The sequence below is a fragment of the Pollicipes pollicipes genome, unplaced genomic scaffold (assembly GCF_011947565.3).
Source record: "Pollicipes pollicipes isolate AB1234 unplaced genomic scaffold, Ppol_2.1 Scaffold_6052;HRSCAF=7182_pilon_pilon_pilon, whole genome shotgun sequence".
Taxonomy (NCBI): Eukaryota; Metazoa; Arthropoda; class Thecostraca; order Pollicipedomorpha; family Pollicipedidae; genus Pollicipes; species Pollicipes pollicipes.
Genome location: NW_023596805.1, coordinates 27,040,534 through 27,060,904, shown reverse-complemented (window position 1 = coordinate 27,060,904; position 20,371 = coordinate 27,040,534). Strand labels below are relative to the sequence as shown.

Below are 20,371 nucleotides of genomic sequence, written 5' to 3'. Positions count from 1 at the left end.
CACCAAGCAGCCAAATTTCTGCACGAAATTAATACACCACTGGTGACTTCTGAACCTGGCTCGAAACGAATTATCCCTTTACGATTTGATCTCCCTCGGACTCAAGCAAACTGCAATCGACATGTCCGTCCCATCGTGGCGTTTGTATCGCCCTGGTCCGCAACTTGAAGGCAAGGAGAGAGGGAGCTGGTGTGGAAAGTGAAAGAAAAGGAACAACAATCAAGGCGCCCCTGGACAACATGCTCTATGTTCGGTCGGTTGGTAACCTAAAGGGTTACCGGACCTAAGCAAATCATTCGACGCCCAGGTGAGCACAGTCTCCGAAGCCATCGGCCATCTGGTGTCTAGCAAGCTGATCCCACCATCGGCTGCGGCGCCGAGCTGCAGCGTTCGCGAAGCAATCAGCATCCTGCGTAGTGAGGAACGCACTAGCTCCAACCAAGCTCTCTTGAAAGCTTTGTGGAAACGTGGTCGCTCGATCGAACCTTTCATCAGTCTAGTCGTCCGCGCGTGGCTGCTCAACCCTGTCGAAAGTGTGGTTGAGTCCATGGGCAGCGTCCTCAAGGAGGTTTTTCTTCATGCATCGGCAGCTGAGGCATGACAATGCCGCGAAGGAGCTCACGATTCGATGGAATGGTCATGAGCATGACGGTGCCAAACATCCCATAAGAGCTGGTCAGAAGCGTCACCAGTTTGACTTCGAGAGGCGGTCTGTCAACATGAAACACATGCTCACGGGAACGGTGATCACCGGCACAGAGCATACCAATCATATCGCTCCCGCCTTTTCAAGAAGTTGAAGAAAAAAGGTGTGTTGACATCGTGAGTCAGCCCTTGGATCAAATCTTGCATGCGCGGTTAACGTTCTGGAGCTCACGGCGAGTGCTGAAGTGCTTTAGACAGGGTTCTTAGGCTTTCGTTGTGTGCCGAACTGTACGCGGCGTATTTGGCATTTTGTACTGACACCATGTCGGCGCGATTTTGTACATGTCCAAGGTAAATTCAGTGTAAATACAAAAACTCGTCGGCAACTGCGTGGTGTTGAAAGCGTTTTAGCAAAGCATGTATCTGGTCAAGAATATGGTAGGTAAAACTACGATGCTGTCGCGATCCGACCGAAGCTCTCTTGAGAAGTTGACCAATACGGTTATGCGTACACACCGGCTTCATCAAAAAGCCAAGGAGACAAAATCTGGCATCGCAGTCTGGTGAGAGACAGCGTCTACGGGTTTTTCACCCCATCTTCTTTGGTAACCGTTCACGAGCAGGACGCACCCGTTGCGAAACGTACCAACAGTAGATGACGATAGTGCTGACGATATCGCTATGGACCAGGAAATGATTAATGACGGAAAACCACCCTATGAGGAACAAACTACTGATCAGATTGGCTACACTGTTATCGCACAGAGTAGACATTAATCCTGTACTATCACATGGCTACGTATTGCGATCGCAAATCCCCGCGCGACATCAATACCGGATGATGATCCTAATGAGGACAAAAAGCCACGAATTTATGCCGTTCAGTCGAAAGACGACCCAGACATTGGCCGTGTTGAGACCAATACTCCGGCACAAATTCTTAGCTGGCGTAAACTGCAAAGTGGTGTAGTAACCGCCATTTCTCTGATGATGATGTTCATCGCAATATCCTAAGAAAGTTCTGACTCTTACAGGATGTTCTGGCAGCCAGCAGTCATCCTGATGCTATACATCACTTCCTCCTACCCCGTAACCCTTACGTCAGCCGATCCCGGTGATGTATTTAGACCGATGGGCAAAATTAACCTAAGCTACAACTCGTGGGCAATCACTCTTTCGGTCAACAGCTCGTTGATACAACGACAATTACATACAGTAGAAAAGGCAACGTATCATCTTAAGGGTTTCACAACCACATTTACCAACAACTATCTAGCAAGGCCACACTGCAGGTAAAGCAAACGATATCACGCCTTGTAGATGTTACCCAAGGACTACGTGACGAAGCTGTCTATCTTTGTGATGCTTTTCCTCAGATCTTACAGAAACCATTTACCTGACGACCCCGTCGAGGATTGATAAACGGCATAGGAAACGCCATGTCCTATCTCTTTGGTGCCACCAAACAAGAGGTAAAACATCTCCAGGCCCAAGTCTCAGTCTTAGGTAAAGAAGACAAAATTCTAGCCCACAGTTCCAACGAAACCCTTGCTGTTCTAAATTCAACACAAATCGCTGTCCGAACGAACCGCAAACAGCTAAATGAAATAACGCATGCTTTATAATAACGCATGAAAATTGCGAAGACTCGCGATGACGTAATATATCATGTGGACCAGCCAATGGACGTCATAACCACTGCCACGTTTATCGAATACGTGTCAGATTCCATTCTTGGAGTGTCTCAAACTTTGCGTAGGCTTTATTATCGACTCAACAGTTTGGATAATAATCTGGCTCTCGCAAAAGTCGGAGTTCTACATACTAGCTTGATGACAGCACGAAATTTCCAAACAATCCTGCGGACAATCGAAAAAGAACTTCCTACGACTCTCGCTCTAACCGTTTCCACGACAGGAACTCGGTCAGTACATCCGTTTATTCGACCTAAAGTAGTGCAGAAAGATTCCGGTCCTTCATGTGCATTTCTATATCCCGTTGCCACATGTCACACATGCGTTTGACGTTTGCAAATTCGTTAAATATCGCGTCCCACACAAGGTACGTAATATTTCCCTGGAATACACCATGGGGACGTCTTCATTCCCATAGTGTCTGAAAATCGCCAACAACACGTCATTCCTGAGGACAGCGAGATCCAAACATGTTTGCTTGCTAAGTTGCCATTCTGCCAATTACATGAACATGTGCACTCAATGACATCTTTTGGGCTCATGCCTGGTCGCCCAGTTTCGGAAAGAAGACGTCTTTATCCATAAATTGTGTTCCCCAATGGTACACTCTGGCAACCACGATCCAAAACGTTACTATCTTGGACATGGTCAGTGGCTACTGTTCTCTATCAACCCTTTAGACTAACTACGGTTTGCGCCGCAAACCAATCAGGTCAAACCCTTGTAGTTCATGATAAAATCAACGTCCTGGAACTCGATGTGGAATGTTCAGCCTATAGTGATACACTTTCCTGCACCCAGATTACTTTGGCAAGTCTCAGCATCAGCTTCCTCAGTTCCACGTCAAAGCTATGCTCACTGATCAGCCGATACCTCTCTTGGGCTCATCTTGGAACGCCTCGCTGAATCGTACGACCTTCAACATTTCCGCACTGTCTGAACTTACAGTGCATGACCCACCCCGCTGTCAAATACTTTGATTTGCCTTCTGCTGTCGCGCTGAGCAGTGACAGCCCGACGTCATTCAAATATAGCATGTACGTTTTGGTAATCATAATTGGTTTTGGTCGTCATTGGCTGTCGTGCCATGCGCTATACTTACCCAATTTTTCGGAGACTATCATGTACCTTAGCCGCCGCTCAGGGCCGCCGTCATTCCTACTCCCCTGCTGCCCAGACCGATGAGATGACCGAAACCCAGTCAGCACCGGCCGAAGAAATACCCTTGGCCCCTGTTGCACCGGAACACGCAGGGTCTCAGTCTACCGGGCCTGAGTCTGCGGTGATCACCGTCGGCGCTACTACTCCCCACGCGAGTGGTTCGCCAGATCATGTCCTGGCCGCCGTGGCTCGGTCGCCCCGCTCAAACCGCGTGCCACGCCGCGATCTGTTCGACCCGAGATGTGAGGTCTGCACGTTTGTATATCGCCCCCGTCCCCTGGCATTCTGCCGTGCCAGATGTGCTAGCAATGTATACACCATTGCGGCGTCTTACATTCATGTATGTCTATCTATTTGTCACCCAGTGTCTGATACATGTGTGCTTGGTATGCAATGTTTATGCAAACCGCCGCAACTATGTAGCACTGCGCACCGTCTGGTGTTCTGTGTAATGTATGCATTTGACGGATGTATATGTCTCCCGAGCGTGCGCGACAAGTGTTTGGTATACGTATGTATGTATTGCATCAGAGCACACGGTCTGTGCCCCGCGTTCTTTGGTACCGACTTTATGTTTGTTTAGGTTATGCTTCATGCTTATGGGCTTGTAGACCTAGCGTTGCGCGCTGATTAGCCAACGTTGCGTCTCAGTGCGTACTCACGATGTTCCTGACGCGTCAGCCGTTGTCTGTGGTTAATCCCGAGCATCTACGTACTTGGTTGACAGCACTGCTGCCAACTAATGACAGCTGTTGCCTTGCTATCATTCTTTTGTTGATAGGTGGGGGGGGGGGGGAGGGTCTATGGTAACGCGTAATTGTCACGCGTCTGTAATGCGCCATTGTCACGCGTAAGCGTCAGCGCGACGCTCGTTTACGAAAACCAAGCACTTACGGAGATGACACGTTTGAGGTGATGCATTGCCTTGTTTACTCCTCTTTTTATGCTAATTATTAGATAAGCCGGATGCGGGCACCCGTAGCCGTAGCTGCTTTATGCAAAGGTTGCGACATAGCGCGCCTCTGCTGCTTCATGTAGGGCTCACGCGGGCGTTATGATTGCACATTGTCAAAGGTTCGAAAACGCCCATCCCCAGTGTTTGGTAGCCGCCCAGCGGCCCTGCCGTTTATAACCTGACGCAATCTTGCGTAGCGTCAGACGGGCAGTGACAGTCAGAGAGAGGCAGACGCGGCCCGACGACCAGGGTCGCGACGCGGTACTTCGCGAGCGGACCTCCTCGACCGAATTTAGTTACCTTTCACGCTCGTTCTCCGATGGACGTCTGTGCGAAGAAGAACGCAAGTCACAAGAACAAAGTTTTACAACTCGAAACGACCTGTGGCCTCTGGCCGTAACCTTGCCCTGTGACCCAGGAACTAATATTGTGGACCCTGACCTGGCCTGTACCTTCTGATGTGAATTCTACCTCTAGGCTGACCCTGCAACCTCTGAACTGTCTGTCTGTCGCAGAGGTACTGGAGGAAGTCATGCGAACCTGCATAGGTGCCGATCTGGGGCGCTGGGTGTGAGATCGGCATGACATCTAACGGAATTACGAAGAAGCTCTGTACGTCTACCTGCTCTACAGATGGCTGCAAGGACTCTCCGGGCGGTACTGGGCCAAGCTCGCTTAACCTAAAAGTACTCGCAGCCGCCGCAACGTTCCAGCGATGGTTGTACACGTAACGTTTGCATTTCAATGCTTCCTGGTCAGTGATGACTCCGTTTGGTTGTTTTACCGACATCCGGTGATCCTGCGTTTGACGACTCGAGGCGAGCAACTCACCAATCGTTTAACGATCCTGGGTGTACGACTCACCAAGCAATCAGCGATGAACATCAGCTGAAACGCACCTGTGTTATTTCGGTGTCCGGCTGTGCCGACGGACAGAGAGCGATCACAAATCGACCCAGAAAACAGATCCACGTGTATCGCATCACCTGGGGTGTACTGACCTTTACAATAGAGGGACGCTATGTGACACTGCACACCGACCATCGGACCAGTCTCTGGCTGCTGAGGTCTTTCCGGAGGCAGAGCGACTCGGGTTGGTCATTACCAGTCATTACCCCAACAGTCCGCCGAGCTCAGCAGCTCACGGCTCCTGTGGCTCACATCTCAGTGGCTTACAGCTCAAAGGCTCACAAATCAGTAGCTCACAGCTTGGTGGCTTTCAGCTCATTGGCTCACAGTTCAGTGGTTCACAACTCAGTGACTTATATGCAGTCTACAGTTACACAGTCTACAGTTATACAGTATACAGTTAGCTCAGTGGCTAACAGCTCAGTGGCTTACAGCTCAATTGCTCACACTTCTGTGGCTCACAGCTCATCGGCTCGCAGCTCAGTAGCTCACGCTCAGTGAATCTCAGCTCAGTGTCTCTTCCCACACCATGCGCAGGACGTAAACGAGGCTTCCCAATAAAAGCTGGCGAACTGAGGCGTGTAACATAAACAATGCTGTCGTTAACGGCACATGCAGAGTCCCAGCCAGAGCTCTCGCAACGGCTGGGCACAGGTTTGACAGAGAGGTCCCTGATAGTGAAAGATTCCCCCGACAAGTCGCCGGCTGATGGTTGATGAACTTGTCCATGCTATTTTCTCATTTTTACCTTCTATAACTGGAATAGAAGCTAGAAGCTGTCGCAAGATCGATTCTGTCTGAAGTTCACAGGCAATAACCTGAAAAAATAATACGTCAAACGACCGCATGAAACCAATCTCCGGCGCTCTTCATTTGACGATGGTCCAGTGGACTTCTTCTAAAACGACAGAACTCAAAAACTTTGCGGAAATTGCAATATGAGTGCTACAGAATGTGGATTATAGATGGAGATGAATCAACAATATATAACAAAATTGCCAAGCTATGTTTATCTGGAAATGTTCAACATTCAGTTATCATCGAGAAGTGTTGAAAATAAGGTGACGTAGATTTGAACATGTGCCCCCGCAAGTTTTAGCAATAGACCTCGATGCCTGGCGTCTCCGTCCCTGCAGGCCGCGTAGCGTCGGCCCCGGCGAACGGCGGCGAACACTAAGCCATGGCCAACGGACGAACGAAAATGACGATGCATCTGAAACAAATACCTTCGAAAGCTGTAGGACATCAAATTGTAGATCGGAACATGGACCAGGCATACCTTTCACTTGCCCTTTGCATGTCTTTCACTTTCACACAAGAACTGAACCGTTTCTCGGAACAGCTTCAGAGAGGCGATGCACAGTCAGAGTAGGGATAGCTGCGTCTGTGTCGAGGAAAGCGCAAAGTGGACTCCTGTTCGGCTCTGGTCACAAGTTTCATAAATTCTGTTCCCACTTAGTTGTTGATGTGGCGTATCCTGGACTGTGTTTCACTAACAATGTTTCTCACGCGCCTGTGTTGCCAGTGTACCGGCTGGGAGACGATGCACTGACCGCAAGATGGCCGCCGTCTGGTGATCACAGATGGCGTCACTGGTGAAAGCGGGTCAGTTTAGTCCCTCTGCTGCTATTGTGTACGTGTGTGGTTATCTGACGGCAACTGGCGTCTGTCTGCAGCGTGTAGCTTTTGTGCCGGAAGCCTTGATGTGTTTTATTTTATCAATGTGCTTACACCCCACTCGCTACTAAGAAAATGTGCTCATGCTTGAATGGAAGCAGCTTATAGAAAACGTACCAACAATGTCAAACATGCGTAACAAAATTACCAGGCGTGTATTAGCGTATGTTAGGCGTGTAGGGTAAGGCGTAGAGCGTTAGGCGTGCACTGAAAGCGAATCACCCCGGCTCGTTTTCTACCGACTTTTGACCACTGAGGATCCTTTGCGTATCAACTGAGAACTGTACACTTTAAGATGATGATGATGACTGGTGATTTATCGTGCACCAGCGCCCGGTGTCATTTCGTCCCAAACTGAACATTGTAACACTAATAAATGGTTGCTGAGATAGAACCAGTGCAACAGGAAGCAAACGCAAACTTCGTTGTGGAGCTGTCACCTCAAACTGAAAAATCAGCATTCGTTAGGCATTCGCTCATATCCTCCAGAGACCAAACCTGCCCATCGGCCACCGCGTGTTGAATCGTAGTTGGTTGCAGCAGTGTAAGATATGGCCCCACCAGCACATAGAGCCTCAAGGTGTGAGTCAGCCTTGTTCCAGCCAGCCACCAGCACAGGAAAAATCCTCGGTAATGCGTGTGCCATCCTGTCGCCGTATTTTCCTGCCGCAAGTCGCCACACGGTGAACAGGAGACCTGCTTCCACAGGGTAATGTCTGGTTGCTGCTTGGACGGAATTTTTGGTGACCGTATAGGTGCTAAATATTTTGGTCGGGCTAAAACGTTGCGCAAATGGGTCTTGAATGTTACGTTATATGTCGGCTGCTCAGAATAAATGCATCCATATAGAGCTGATGTTGCATTCGTTTTTATTGTCAGTATCTGGATAGCGAGTAATAAGACATTAGGCTACTCTCGTCAAGCCTAACCTACGCGTTGTTTGAGAACACTAAAAGATGAATGAGAATGATAGTGAAATGCGAGTAGAAACCTGCGGCCTGCATCGTCATCAAGTGTTTCAGCTTGTTCCTACACAGCGTGTTAGTAATATCAGTACGTGTGTGAGCCTTGTGAGAGGGTTTTGAAGGGAGCGTCCACCCCTGGGTTATATTTCAAAAACACTCAAATGAAGTCTCATGACCAGTTAGGATAACAATAACACTGGGTAATGAAACTGTAGCACCGTCAAGACGCAATGGGAATATTAATTTTATTTATTTTCAGTGCACATTACGCTGTGAACGCTTTGTAACAGCACCGCGCTTCTTCCCTGCCGCGTCGCCATGACAACCATCGTGGCATCTACAGATTCGAATAAAAGGGCGTTTGCGATTTGCCCCGCGATCGTCAAGGGCTTGTTACCGAGCAGCAGCGCCACCAATGGGAAACCATCTCTAGAAGTCGTCAAAAATGGTAGTTTTGTCATGACCCTGTCCGCCAGTTCAGCCACAGTTGAATGCAGTGTCGGCGCAGGACACAGGCTGAAAACGGGTTTCGCAGTTTGACGCAGAGGAGGATCAACGCACCAGCGGTGTGTCACGTGCATCGCCTTCGCCTGGATCGAATGGAATCAGTTCATGCCGCAGTTGCTATTGTCAGTCTGAACGCATCACTCCGGGGAATGTTTGGTTTCGCCTGAGGCCAACCATAAACGGTATTAGTGTATGCCTGGAAGGAGAAGGCGAACTTTTTCGACCTCTTTCACCGGATCAAAACTTGGCGCCGCCCTGGTAGTGCCTATCAATGTCCGCTGCCCGGGAGCCTGACTCCTACGCCGCTAATGTCAAGGTCACAACCTCCAGAATTATTACAGCGCGTGAGCTTCATGTACACACTAAGAAAGCTAGTGGAGAGCAAAGCGCACTGCTTTAAAAGCTGGATGGTGTAATATGTAACGAGTTTGCCATGTCATGTCAAGATTTCACATCGCAGTGACAAGTAGTAGGATGTACATAATTACCAACACATTGATGAATTTACGCTACCTTCTTCGTTGAAATCAGTTCAAACTTGCTCAGTTTGCTCACTTGCTCATTCACAGTGCTTATCACACGTTGACATCAAATTTGCTCAGTTTGAACTGCTCTTTTTGTCCATTTCACTCCTGCTGTCGGGATGCTGAATGCCAAGTCATCTAAAAGCAGCATTTTCGGAAAATTTACTCTTGAGGCTGCATCCAGCGTCAGGTTGAAAAATTGAGAACGGTGGCTCTCAGTAACAAGCTGGCTCTAACATTTCACCAGATTACGCACGTTGTTGGGACGGCTGCACCACGTCACAGGGGCGGGGTTAAGTACATCAATATGGAAGATCGGCTCAGGTGGTTAAGCGTAGAGCAGCAACGCCCTGGCGAAGGCACTTTTTCATCGCCAACAGCGCACCTTTTGCGTCCTCCGTTGAGCTGTCCTAGAGGAGGATAAAGGCTGTCAAAATACGGGCTGGGCGGGAGGCAATATGCCCGTTGTACCGTTGTAATACATACTCCACGCTTTTTACTCATTCTGACACAAATTAGCGACTTTAATTTTCCTGGAGACATGGAGAACGGGAAGTATTTTTGGTAGTAAAGAACAGAAACAGGGTTGTGAATGGGTGAAATGGGTTAGTTCCTTAACTCAGAGCTTATGGGTTTAGCCCCCAACTTGTTGTAAGCATAATGACTCTGAATGAAAACAGTGTATTGCTTTGTCTAAACAGTGAACCGGTATGTTTTTCGCTTGCGTTCAGAGCAAACGTGATGTTACTACACACTAGTGCAGTGGTAAGACGAGGACGGAAAGACGTATCAACCGATTTCAAACGTTTCACAGGCACATTGCATTCACGCCATAGCGTTACAAATCTTCACGTGCGGCAGCCAAGCGGAAGCCAAAAGCTGAAATTTCAGAAGTCCAGATCTAGGTCCAGGTTCTTAAGTACAGACATGCCACCGCCCAAGGCTATAGAACCAATCATGTCTACACCCCAGCCATGGGCCAGTAATCAGCCCCCTGTCATCCCTGTGTATCGCCATAGGTTCATTTTGGCTAAGTGCCAAATGCAAAACAAAATAATTTCATTAACCTTGACTCGCGTCGCCGCGTGTTGTTTACTTTTGCTCAGTTCACGTTATTCATGTTTTGTGGGGATTGAGGCAGTGCTTGTTGGATTTAGTTGTGATGTGTTCAAAGTTTTTGTGTATTATGCACGAAAGCTAAATAAGTGTATTGCGCACGATGCTGATTGTGTGTACGGTAGCCGTATGCAAACCTGTTGGTAATGTTAAGGACACAGGTTTTCTATTTCACTGATTCTAGTGTAAGGTGGCATTGGGCTGCTAGTTGCAGAGAAGGTTTTGGCAAACAGCAGGCTTTGATCTCTTTAGGAAATGACATCACCCGATGCAAGATTAGAAGCGATTTTATTGGATTCCAGTGGCATGGGCCATCCGAAAACATGTATGACGTGACTAGCCTACCGCATGTCATGGTGACCCCGTATGACCTCGTCTCGGCATCTTACCTACATTTTGAACATGGATTGACCAGAAAACATTATAGCTGATGTTTAAGGTGCATAACGCGAGCAAAATGGATGTGAAAATATTTTGACTCATGTGTCGCGTGAATGCACCAAATTATCACGCTAACCTATGGAATGACCTTGATCTGACCCCACTTGTGGCATCAATATGTTCGTAACACAGCATCCGCACTTAGCCAAAGAGCATAAACTTTTTGAAGAAATGAAATGCGCCAATTGACCCAGCTTCTGCAAAAATGTAGCCAGACATCTCTGAGATGCTTTCTTAGGCACCACAAATATTGAATGAGCAAATTACGTTGAGTTAAGGTCAGGTATGGAGGTCAGACTAAAGTCAAAATCAGCCTGATTTATTACCCTAGGACTTGTTGTAAGGGATAGTTTCTAGTGCTCATTTAGAATTTATTGACAGCAGGAACCGCATTATGCATCTTCTATTGACTTCTTAGAGGTCAGACCAGGTCATTGACCTAAGATAACCCGATTTGACATTTTGTTTTAGGAACAGACTGCCAAGCGTAATGTTTGTCACTTATTCAAATGCAAAACAAAGAGCACTCTTGTCTGATTTTAGTCACCATGACCTTGAGAAGGTCAAACTAGGTCACTGACCTCAAATGGGCGTGTGACCGTTTGCTTAGAAACAGTTGCCTAGGTTCTGGGGGCACTTTGGAGACCAACCTTGAATTTGACCTTGTTTGACCTTGTTTGGCCTGAAGGCCATGACCTAGGAATCTCAAACTTTGATCCTACTGAGTTCACGTATAGGTCAACACATCCTGTAAATTTTTTGTCTCTAGCTTTCTTATTTCCCAAGATCTCAGGGACGGTCAAATTGACCCCCACCCGAGCGAATGGTATTTAGTCGGCCACCTGGGCGCGTGTTGGTAGACCCTGGAGCTCATATTTTGGCCTGTTCGGAGAAGAAATAGTCTTGTTATGATCTGAACAAAAATATTTAACGGCTTCCAGCCTTAGAACCTTTTCAAAAAGCCAAGCAAACTGCGGTAGGCATGCATCCGCCGTAAACCAGTACGTGCCGAGTTCACTTGTGACGTCATCAGTCAAACCGGCGGAATTTGGCCGGACGGTTATACCTTCTTTTCTAGGGCCTTGCCAGTAATGGCCCTGCCGTAAATTTTCGCATCGCGAGCAAGAGACGGAAAATTTTACATCATTTCTCGTACGTTTCCAATACAGCGTCCTGTTGAATGAGTGCCAAGTATTGATTGTAGGTACATTCGCCTTTCTTTCCTCGTTCTCGCTTCATCTTGCACGTCGGGACGCCCCGTTGATCCGGGAGGGCCACATGCGCCAGCCGTGAGTGGTCTTAGTTAACTTGGTGAGAGCCCAGGCCAAGTGCTGAGCACGTACCCGTATGGTTGGCCGTTAAAATTCGAGTGAAACAAGTCGAATGAAAAACTGGATCGGAATTGTCGATCCCATTTAGTCGAATGGGATCAACGTCGACAGAGATCATGTCGAATGGGAAGAGTCCTAGGAACACATTGTCGGAAAGGATGCAATTCGACAGGGTTAAAACTTCACTGGGAAGCAAGGCAAGTGACAAATGGTCATCGTGAATAAAAGTGAATTGAAATAAAGGTGAACAATCAAGAAGTAAAAAAGATTTCAGACAAACAATTCATCACCATTTGACGCCCAACATGAAATTGGCTGCCCTAATGCACTCGAATGTGCCCTTAGATCCAATAGATTTGCCTGTGTCGTGAGTTTGGGGCTTTTAAGTAACACGTGGTGATTTGTTAGTTTTAAAACTGAAAATTGCAGGGTGCTTTGAATGTCGAAACGTCACATATACAGCGGTCGGTCGTTTGCCAAACCTTGAACTCCTAGTCATCTATTGCACAGGAGCGAAAGCCCAAGGAGGTTCCAAGGATTGATAAATATATATATATATATATATATATATATATATTTTCGATTGAGCGTTACGACGTTAGAGTTCGTGCAAAGGGCACACAGTGGCCATACAGCCAGGTCACTCTCCCTTCATCTCTTCAACTCGTCCCATTACTCAAATCATCCGCCGGCTTCGTCGCTGCTGAAATTAGCCATGCATAAACATACCTATTTTAAAGAAACAGTACATGTACTCCATGCATTTGGGACACAGCGATCATCTACCCACTCGAACGACGCCTTGACCTTTGTCGCTATGCCTACATTGCTCTTGGTCTTGATTTAACTACCGTCCGATGCTATCTAAAATGTGGTAGGACGGACAGCTGTGCCTTGTGGTACATGCCACGAGGTAAGTTTCAATTTTACTGATGCTACCACTGATACGGTCATTTCCGACAAACTGTGGTTAATATTCCACAAGCAATGAGCAAGACGTGACATACGCAACGCGCAAGATACGATAAAGCTTACGCCACCATTTTGTCTGAGCCATGTGCAAAAATCCAGTATTTCACGATCAGGGCACAACTCAGGAGTATGCAGGATTTGTGCTCCGCCAGCAGCGTGTCGTTGGGATGCTTTATCAGCGCCGTAGCAAATGACAAGAGTTACTCTCAGCTATTATTTTTCCAAAAGCAACGAAAAAATGAACCAGGCGTCCAAGCCATAGAGCAACTGCGGATTAAAAATACACAAAATAACGCCCCGCGAAACTTTTGTCACTGGAAATACACCCGTTTGTGCATTGATGCTTAAGGAATTGCATGATAATGATCATTTACGGTAACGTCAGATATTGCTTGCACATTTTTCGTTAATTTTTTCATTCAAGTATTATGGTGGTGTCACAGCCTTCCGTTCCCTATACAAAATAGTAACATCACCCATGCGTGAAAGCCTCAGAATGGCATGCCATAATGGCAGCACCACACTGCACGCATTTGCAGCAAAATGACTGTTTCAGTGGGACACAGATGTCCTAAATCTGGAACTCTACCCACGCCTGCGCGCGTACCGTGTCAAAAGAAGGTATGGCCACGACACGTCAGCCACTATCTGTCGGACATTCCCGCTAGGCGACCGCCTCGAGCAGCTGTGGATGGTAACGTCATCGAAACTACGCAGACAAAAATGACAGCTGTGTAGCCTATACTGTTGCCAGATGTATTCATGACAGAAAACGCTAACGTCAGTGCCGGTCCGCACACCAATCAGAGGCATAACCTCACACCACATCAGATCTGCCCATATTACGATGACAATATTCCAGATGGTGAAAGAACGGCACAAATTATGAAATGTGTTAAGTGCAGACTTAAACCCACACAGGCGCTGGTCTATTCTAATACCTTCGCCGCTTTTAAACTCTGCGTTATTACACCACGTGCGATTTAGGCGGGCATTATAGCTATATGATGGTGGAGGCGGAGAGCGCCACCCACTCTATTTGCCGTTTGGTTATGAAGATGCGAGAACAATGTGGGTGGCAGACATGCAAGTGTTACATGGTATCCAGACTCCAAAGGTGCTCGAGCAAGTGCATAGCCGCCACCTCACCTCTAATCATGTGGCTTGTAAGTCATAAAGACTAGTCACGCCGCTTGTAGGCCATCAGGCCAGTTACGTGGCTTTTAGGTCACAAAGGCCGGTCACGCGACTTGTAGAGCACAAAGGCTAGTCACGCGGCTTGTGGGTCATAAAGGCCAGTCACGCGGCTTGTAGGTCATACAAGCTAGTCAAGCGACTTGTAGGTCATAAAGGCCGGTCACGCGGCTTGACGGTCGTACAAGCTAGTCACGTGGCTTGTGGGTCATAAAGGCCGGTCGCGCGACTTAAAGGTCATACAAGCTGGTCACGCGGCTTGTAGGTCATAAATGCCAGTCGCACGGCTTGTCGGTCACAAAGGCTAGTCACGCGGCTTGTAGGTCATAACGACTAACCACGCGGCTTGTAGGAAATAAAGACTAGTCACGCGGCTTGTAGGTCATACTGGCTAATCACGCGGCTTGTAGGTCACGAAGAACTCGGGAGGCTGCTGCACAACCGCGAACCTGGTCTCCAGCGAGAGTTTCTGCCCTGGGACGGCGGTGAAGCTGAAACGCTGCAACAGGCAGGTGAAGAGCATGAACATCTCCATGCGCGCCAGCGTCTCTCCTAGGCAAAACCTCTTCCCGATGCCGAACGGGATGAGCCGCTCATCACGGCGCACGCTACCGTCCGCGTGCAGGAACCGGTCGGGCCTGAACGCCTCCGGGTCACCCCAGTACGCCGGGTCCATGTGCACCATGTTCAGGTGCATGATCACCGTGGTGCCCTGGGGGATGGTGTAGCCGCGGAACGAGAGGTCGCTCAGTGCATTGTGCGGCACTGCGTGAGGGAGGACGTTGGAACGCCGCATCACCTCCATCAGCGTGGCTTCAGTGTACGGCATGCGCGTGCGGTCGTCGTAGGTTGGCGGACTTCCGCCAAGAACAGCGTCGATCTCGCGCTGCGCGCGACTCTGCACCTCCGGATACTTGACCATGAAGAGCAACGCCCAGCTCAGAGAGGTGGACGTCGTCTCCATGCCAGCGATGAACAAGTCCATGCCGATGATGGACAGGTTGCGTTCTGTGAAGAGGCGAGCCTCAGCGTCTGGCTTCTCCATCTCCAGCAGGAACTGGTCGATGAAGTCGCGTGGGCTGGACCGGTCCAAGCGTCTGCCGATGCTCGTGGACCACCTCGTGGAACATGCCGACCGTGGTCTCGCGATGTCGGATCAGCGGCGCGTAGCCGCTCCACTCAGGGGGCGATGTGACGCAGCCACGGCGCCATGTTCATCGGGTTACCCGGACCAATAAGGGTGAAGAATTCGTTGACCGTCGCGATGTAGTGTTGGGCCTTGGGATCACTACTCTCCAGCCGCTTGTCGGCGACCATTCTCCAGAGTATGTTGAGCACCGTCAGGTTGAAGCGGAAGTTGACCTTCATCGGTGAGTCAACGTCACGCCTCATCTCCTGGGAGAGCTCTTCGAATTCGTTCAAAACTGTCGACTCCATGGAGTTTTTCCCGAAGCCCAGATCTCTGAGATGTCTCAGTACAAAGCGCCTGTGCTCCATCCAGGTGGGGCCTTCGCTGAAGGCTATACCAAGCTTTTGTTGGAAGCTGCGGAGCAGCACGACAAAACTGTTCGGTCTTCCAGACAGTTCTTGCGTCGCGCAGGCCTCTTTGATGTCTTCAAAGTTGCAAATGTGCACAATCTTGTCACCAGTGGGAAGGACAAAGCCAAAAATATCTCCAAACTTGTGCCGACAATGCTCCGTGCTTCGCTATAATCTTGCCCCGAATCCACTCAATCACCGTCCAAATATTGCCAAAGATGAGAAAATGTTGGAGGGGCCTGAAAAAGGACGCATTTAAAGTTAATGTTGTAAACGTTATACGTCATATATAGACGCTATATACATACGTTCTATATAGACGCATACAAGTTAACGCAAAAAAAAATGTTTAAGCCCAAACCAGTCTCACTTAGAACCGTTCGGGGGTACGTTCAGTGCCCACATCACTACTGTTATCGCTCAGTACACACATGGACTATGCTCTAGTGCAGACGTCTGTCTTATAAACACACAATGTTGAAATATCTAAAGTGCCTGTCTGAAAAATATAAGCGTAAAAGTCTCTAACATATCATTCTGAAAAATATAAGTGTAAGAATCTCTAAAATGTCTCATCAAAATGGTATGCCGAGGGGAGTTCCGAGACATGCTTGGATTTACAAACAAGAGGGCCAGACTAGTTCGCTCCACACATTGTTAAGGCGATGCACGGACAGTTAATTTGAGGTAGGGGGCGGGGATGGGAGGGGGGGGGGGGGGGCGATAGTATGTTATGTGCTCAGGTAGTTACATTCTGTAGTGAAGGTCTCTGGTTTGGGATTCCTGTTGAGCCCCGACCCACGGTGCTTATAAGACCCCTGACGTGGCACAAGATCGTTAGTGACAACCCCGCTGCCTTACCTAAGAAATACGCGGTCCTGCCCACTTTCATCTGCCTCACACCGCTGCAGATGTAAATAAGTTACTTCTCGGGGACTCGGACGCGCGAGCGTGTCGTTTTGTAGCTGCGTTTGACTACTCGACAGATCCAAAACACATCGCGGATATTCTTGTGTCGGTTGCTATGGGCATGACAAATAAGGGCCTTCGTTTAAAGGGGACGAAGTAGGTGAGGCGGGTTGGATGTAAAGCTATCAGGGTAGGGCAAGGAAGGAGGATGAAATAGGATGGCTAACAAACGAAAAATAGGACGATGATTAAAACTAAAACTTCTGCCAGTTAAGGTGGGATTTTCGGCCGGTTAAGGTACCGCACTCACAAAGCCATCCATGGCTAAGGTAAGGATAACAAAACATATATAATACAACCGGTGAATGAAGTATACGTCAGCCCCCCCCCCCACACCCAATTCCCCAGGACAGGGTTTGTGGACGAGAGCGGCATGGTGGGAATGGGGTATACGCCATGTTGGCTGTGCGGAAATATGCTACTAACAAGGCAACAAACGAAATCGCTTTTGTCCATTTTCCAGTGAATGGCCAAAGCGTCATTTGCAAAAATAAACAATTGGTTGGAATTTTGCGGAGGACTGCAACGCTGCGGTGTCGTGAACTTAGCACGAAAGATGCACGAGCACCGTTGGTAGCGTGTAATAGACTGTATCAGATGCTTAACTTCAGTATGTCTTATATTTTAATCTCTTTCCGAGATAATATTTCGGCTTGCTGTATGTGCATGCAGGAATATAGTTCAAATCCGGGTTTTGTCTAGAAAGAACTAATGTAATGTCACCAATATTGCATATAAAACAACTTCCCGGATGGCCCCAGCCAATCTAAGCATTTTGTGTTTAGATAAGGGCGCCAGATATAAGAAAAGGAAAATTCCACGCTCCCATTCCCGAGGCGAGTGTATATTAGACATCTTCCTGTGCGTTGGGCATAAGAAGGGATCCCTCTTTCCCATCATTCTTCATCCTTGGACGCGGAGTGAGGATAAACGCTGGATCATCGTGTGTTATTTACGAGCGACTGGCACACGGAAGATGGTTGGGCCGTGGTTCCTTGCGCTTGCTATAATCAGCAGTAAACAAGAGGATAATGCGAGAATGCGTGTGGTTTGGCCGTGCTCGAAAACACAAGATAAGCAGTTTCAACACGGCCAACTACATCGGAAGGCGCCCTCCAAATCTGCGCCGTGGTTGTGACTGTCGTTGCATATGTGTAATCTATAAAAATTCAGTACATTTAATAGTAATGAGGAGTCAGTACCGCGGCAAGAAATCGGACAAACGTTTGATAGAGGGTGGCGTATGCTCACGGCTTGGATAAATCGATGACTTCGAGGGTAACTGGTTGGTTGGGCCGTCTTGTACTGGAGATTTTTTCAGCACAAAGCGTCAGGAATGGCTTAGGTCAGCAAGACTGGATTAGAGCTGGTTTAATGGCTGGATGTCAGGTGTTGGAGTAGTAAATGTTCCATGTGTGCTACATTTCCTCTCACGTAAAAAGTGAAATATAAAGGGCCGGCAGGCTGCACTTAAGTGAGTATCCTCCGGAACTCCGTTGCATTGGTAGCCGGCAGGTGGTGGATGCGTGCGAATTTTTTTCTTCTGGAAAATATGTCCTCTGTGGTTTATTGAGCAGCGTTTGATTTCCATTTTACAGAAAAAATAGGTAGAAATGGCAAGTTAGGTTGAACTGATTGGATTCTGGAAGTTCATTCACGACCAGTTTTTATCCTGCCGATGGCTTAGTTTTTACCCCTTACGTCAGAAGCGAGGTACTTAATGGCACATCAACCAGAACCAGAGAATGTTGAGCAACAAAATTTTCGCCGTGCCTCTCCATGAGCGCACACTTGTGCACCTACCTTCAAACGCCCAGTGTCACCCGCAGGGGCGCGGAAACTACGCTCAGTGGGGCTCCTAAATTAGATAGTGTGCTGCCTACAGACCCGGATGGGTCCTTTACAGACCAGGATGTGTTCTCTGTAGGTCAGAAATCGTCCTCTTCAGGCCGGAATGGGCCTTCACGGTCAGAAAACGACCCTATTCAGATGAGAATGGCTCGCTACAGGCCAGAATGGGCTCTCTACAAGGCCAGAATAGGAACTCTACAGTTAATTATAGCTATCTAGAAGCCAGGACGGGGCCTCTACATGCCAAAATGGGCGCAATATAGGTCAGAATGAGCCCTCTGCAGGACAAAGTAGGTCTTCAACAGTCAATAATAAGCCCCAGCAGGTCTTCATGGGCCCATTAGGCACTGCTGGTCGGAAGCGGGGCCTATTTGGGTCAGAATGGGCGCTCGTCATGCCAGATTGGATTCTTAACTGAATGGACTCTTGGGGGCAGAAATGGACTCTTCGCAAGACTGAATTGAGCCCGCCTACATGCCAGAATGAGCTCTTCTAGCCAAAATTTGCCTTCTGCACCTCAGAACGGGCCCCTTTATGGGCCAGAATGAGCCCTCCACAGTCAATAAGGGGTCATTTACAGATCAGAGTGGGCCTGTTTAGGCCAGAATGAGCACTTAGCAGTCAATAATGGGCCACGTTCTGGTCAGAACTGGCCCCTACACCCTCAAAAATTGACTTTTTTGGTTCAGAAGAAAACCCTGATCGGCTAGAATGAAGCCATTGACAGCTCAGGATGGACTTTTGCAGAGTTACATAATCCCTCAACAGCTTGGAATAGGCCCTTAACATACCAGAGTGGTCACTTAACATAAAAGACTTGGCTCCCCAAAGATCCTCCAAGTTGGGGGGGGGGGGAGGGGCGCCCCCAATCTTTCAAGTACAGAGGTGAGGGTGAGCTGCTTCCACTGCCCCCCCCCCCCTCCCTCCTCCCCTCCAGTTGCCGCGTTCTTGGTCGCTCAAGCTCTGTTGGCCTAAATACGTACCCGGCGGGAAGTTAGGTGGTCTCTGCGGCCTCCGAATCCACAAGAACGCCGTCACCAGCAGCAGGAACATAGCGAGAGCCCACATGGCCGCGAGCACAGGCCGCGCCGCCGGAACCCACTCTGACAACGACCCCCTCAGCGTGCGCAGCGATTCACGACTCTTCGGATGATGTCGTGGCGCGCTCTCCGGGGCCCCGGTCCCACGCAGGACAATCCGCCGACCTTGGACCGTAGACGCTGCCAGGGAGCGTGCTGCCAGACCGAGAATTAATATTTATCAGGCGACCACTGGCGTCGCCACGCGCGCGAAACTCGCCATAGCTTTGGCGGTTTTTTGCAGATCTGGTGCTAATCTCATACTGCTCCATCATATAAGTTTGGACGTGGGCTATCTCGTGCTATTTCCATCACCAGATTATAATTGGGCTGGCCACGGGAGGTTTGTAATTTAATGGCTTCAGAGCTAGGATCTTATGCCGAACTGAATTCACTGGGCATTGTGTGTAAGTTTTCCTTTTCCTGGTACCTTACGGCCCGGTTTAAACGTCTTAGTCAGTTAGCAGAAGCGTCAGCAGGTCGGAATAAAGGACAGCGCTCAGCTTTGCTCTGAGGCCGAGCGTGCCTCTATCAGAGTGCCACACTTTGTCAGAGTGCCAAGGGCCGGTTGCCAATCCACGGCCGGTCCGCCGAACCCAGTCGAACGCTGTTCGTTCGCGTGGGTCCGCTCGAAAGCCTCCAGGGCGCATCGTTCTCACAAGGGCAGCTGCCATCCACGACTGGCATACAACGTCTGGTGGCCACCGCTTGTCAGCCATTCCCAGCGATCCCTTTCTCGGACTCTGAGGCGGGGTTTGAGCGTGTGTCGAAAATATAGGTTGTTGTCCCGGTTCAGACTTGACCCTTGACACGTTTTGTGAGCCCGTTTCTGAGCCCATTTC

The 20,371-nt window shown here is 48.8% G+C and overlaps 1 protein-coding gene across 1 annotated transcript in view; it reads right to left on the bottom strand.

Moving 5' to 3' along the window:
• LOC119104495 (methyl farnesoate epoxidase) overlaps nt 1-19,558 on the bottom strand; it is a 32,421-nt gene extending 12,863 nt beyond the window's left edge. The window contains exon 1 of the mRNA XM_037228205.1: nt 19,434-19,558. Within this exon, the coding sequence (XP_037084100.1) occupies nt 19,434-19,518 (85 nt within the window). The 5' untranslated portion in view covers nt 19,519-19,558. The remainder of the gene's footprint in view (nt 1-19,433) is intronic.
• Nucleotides 19,559-20,371: the final 813 nt, after the last annotated feature.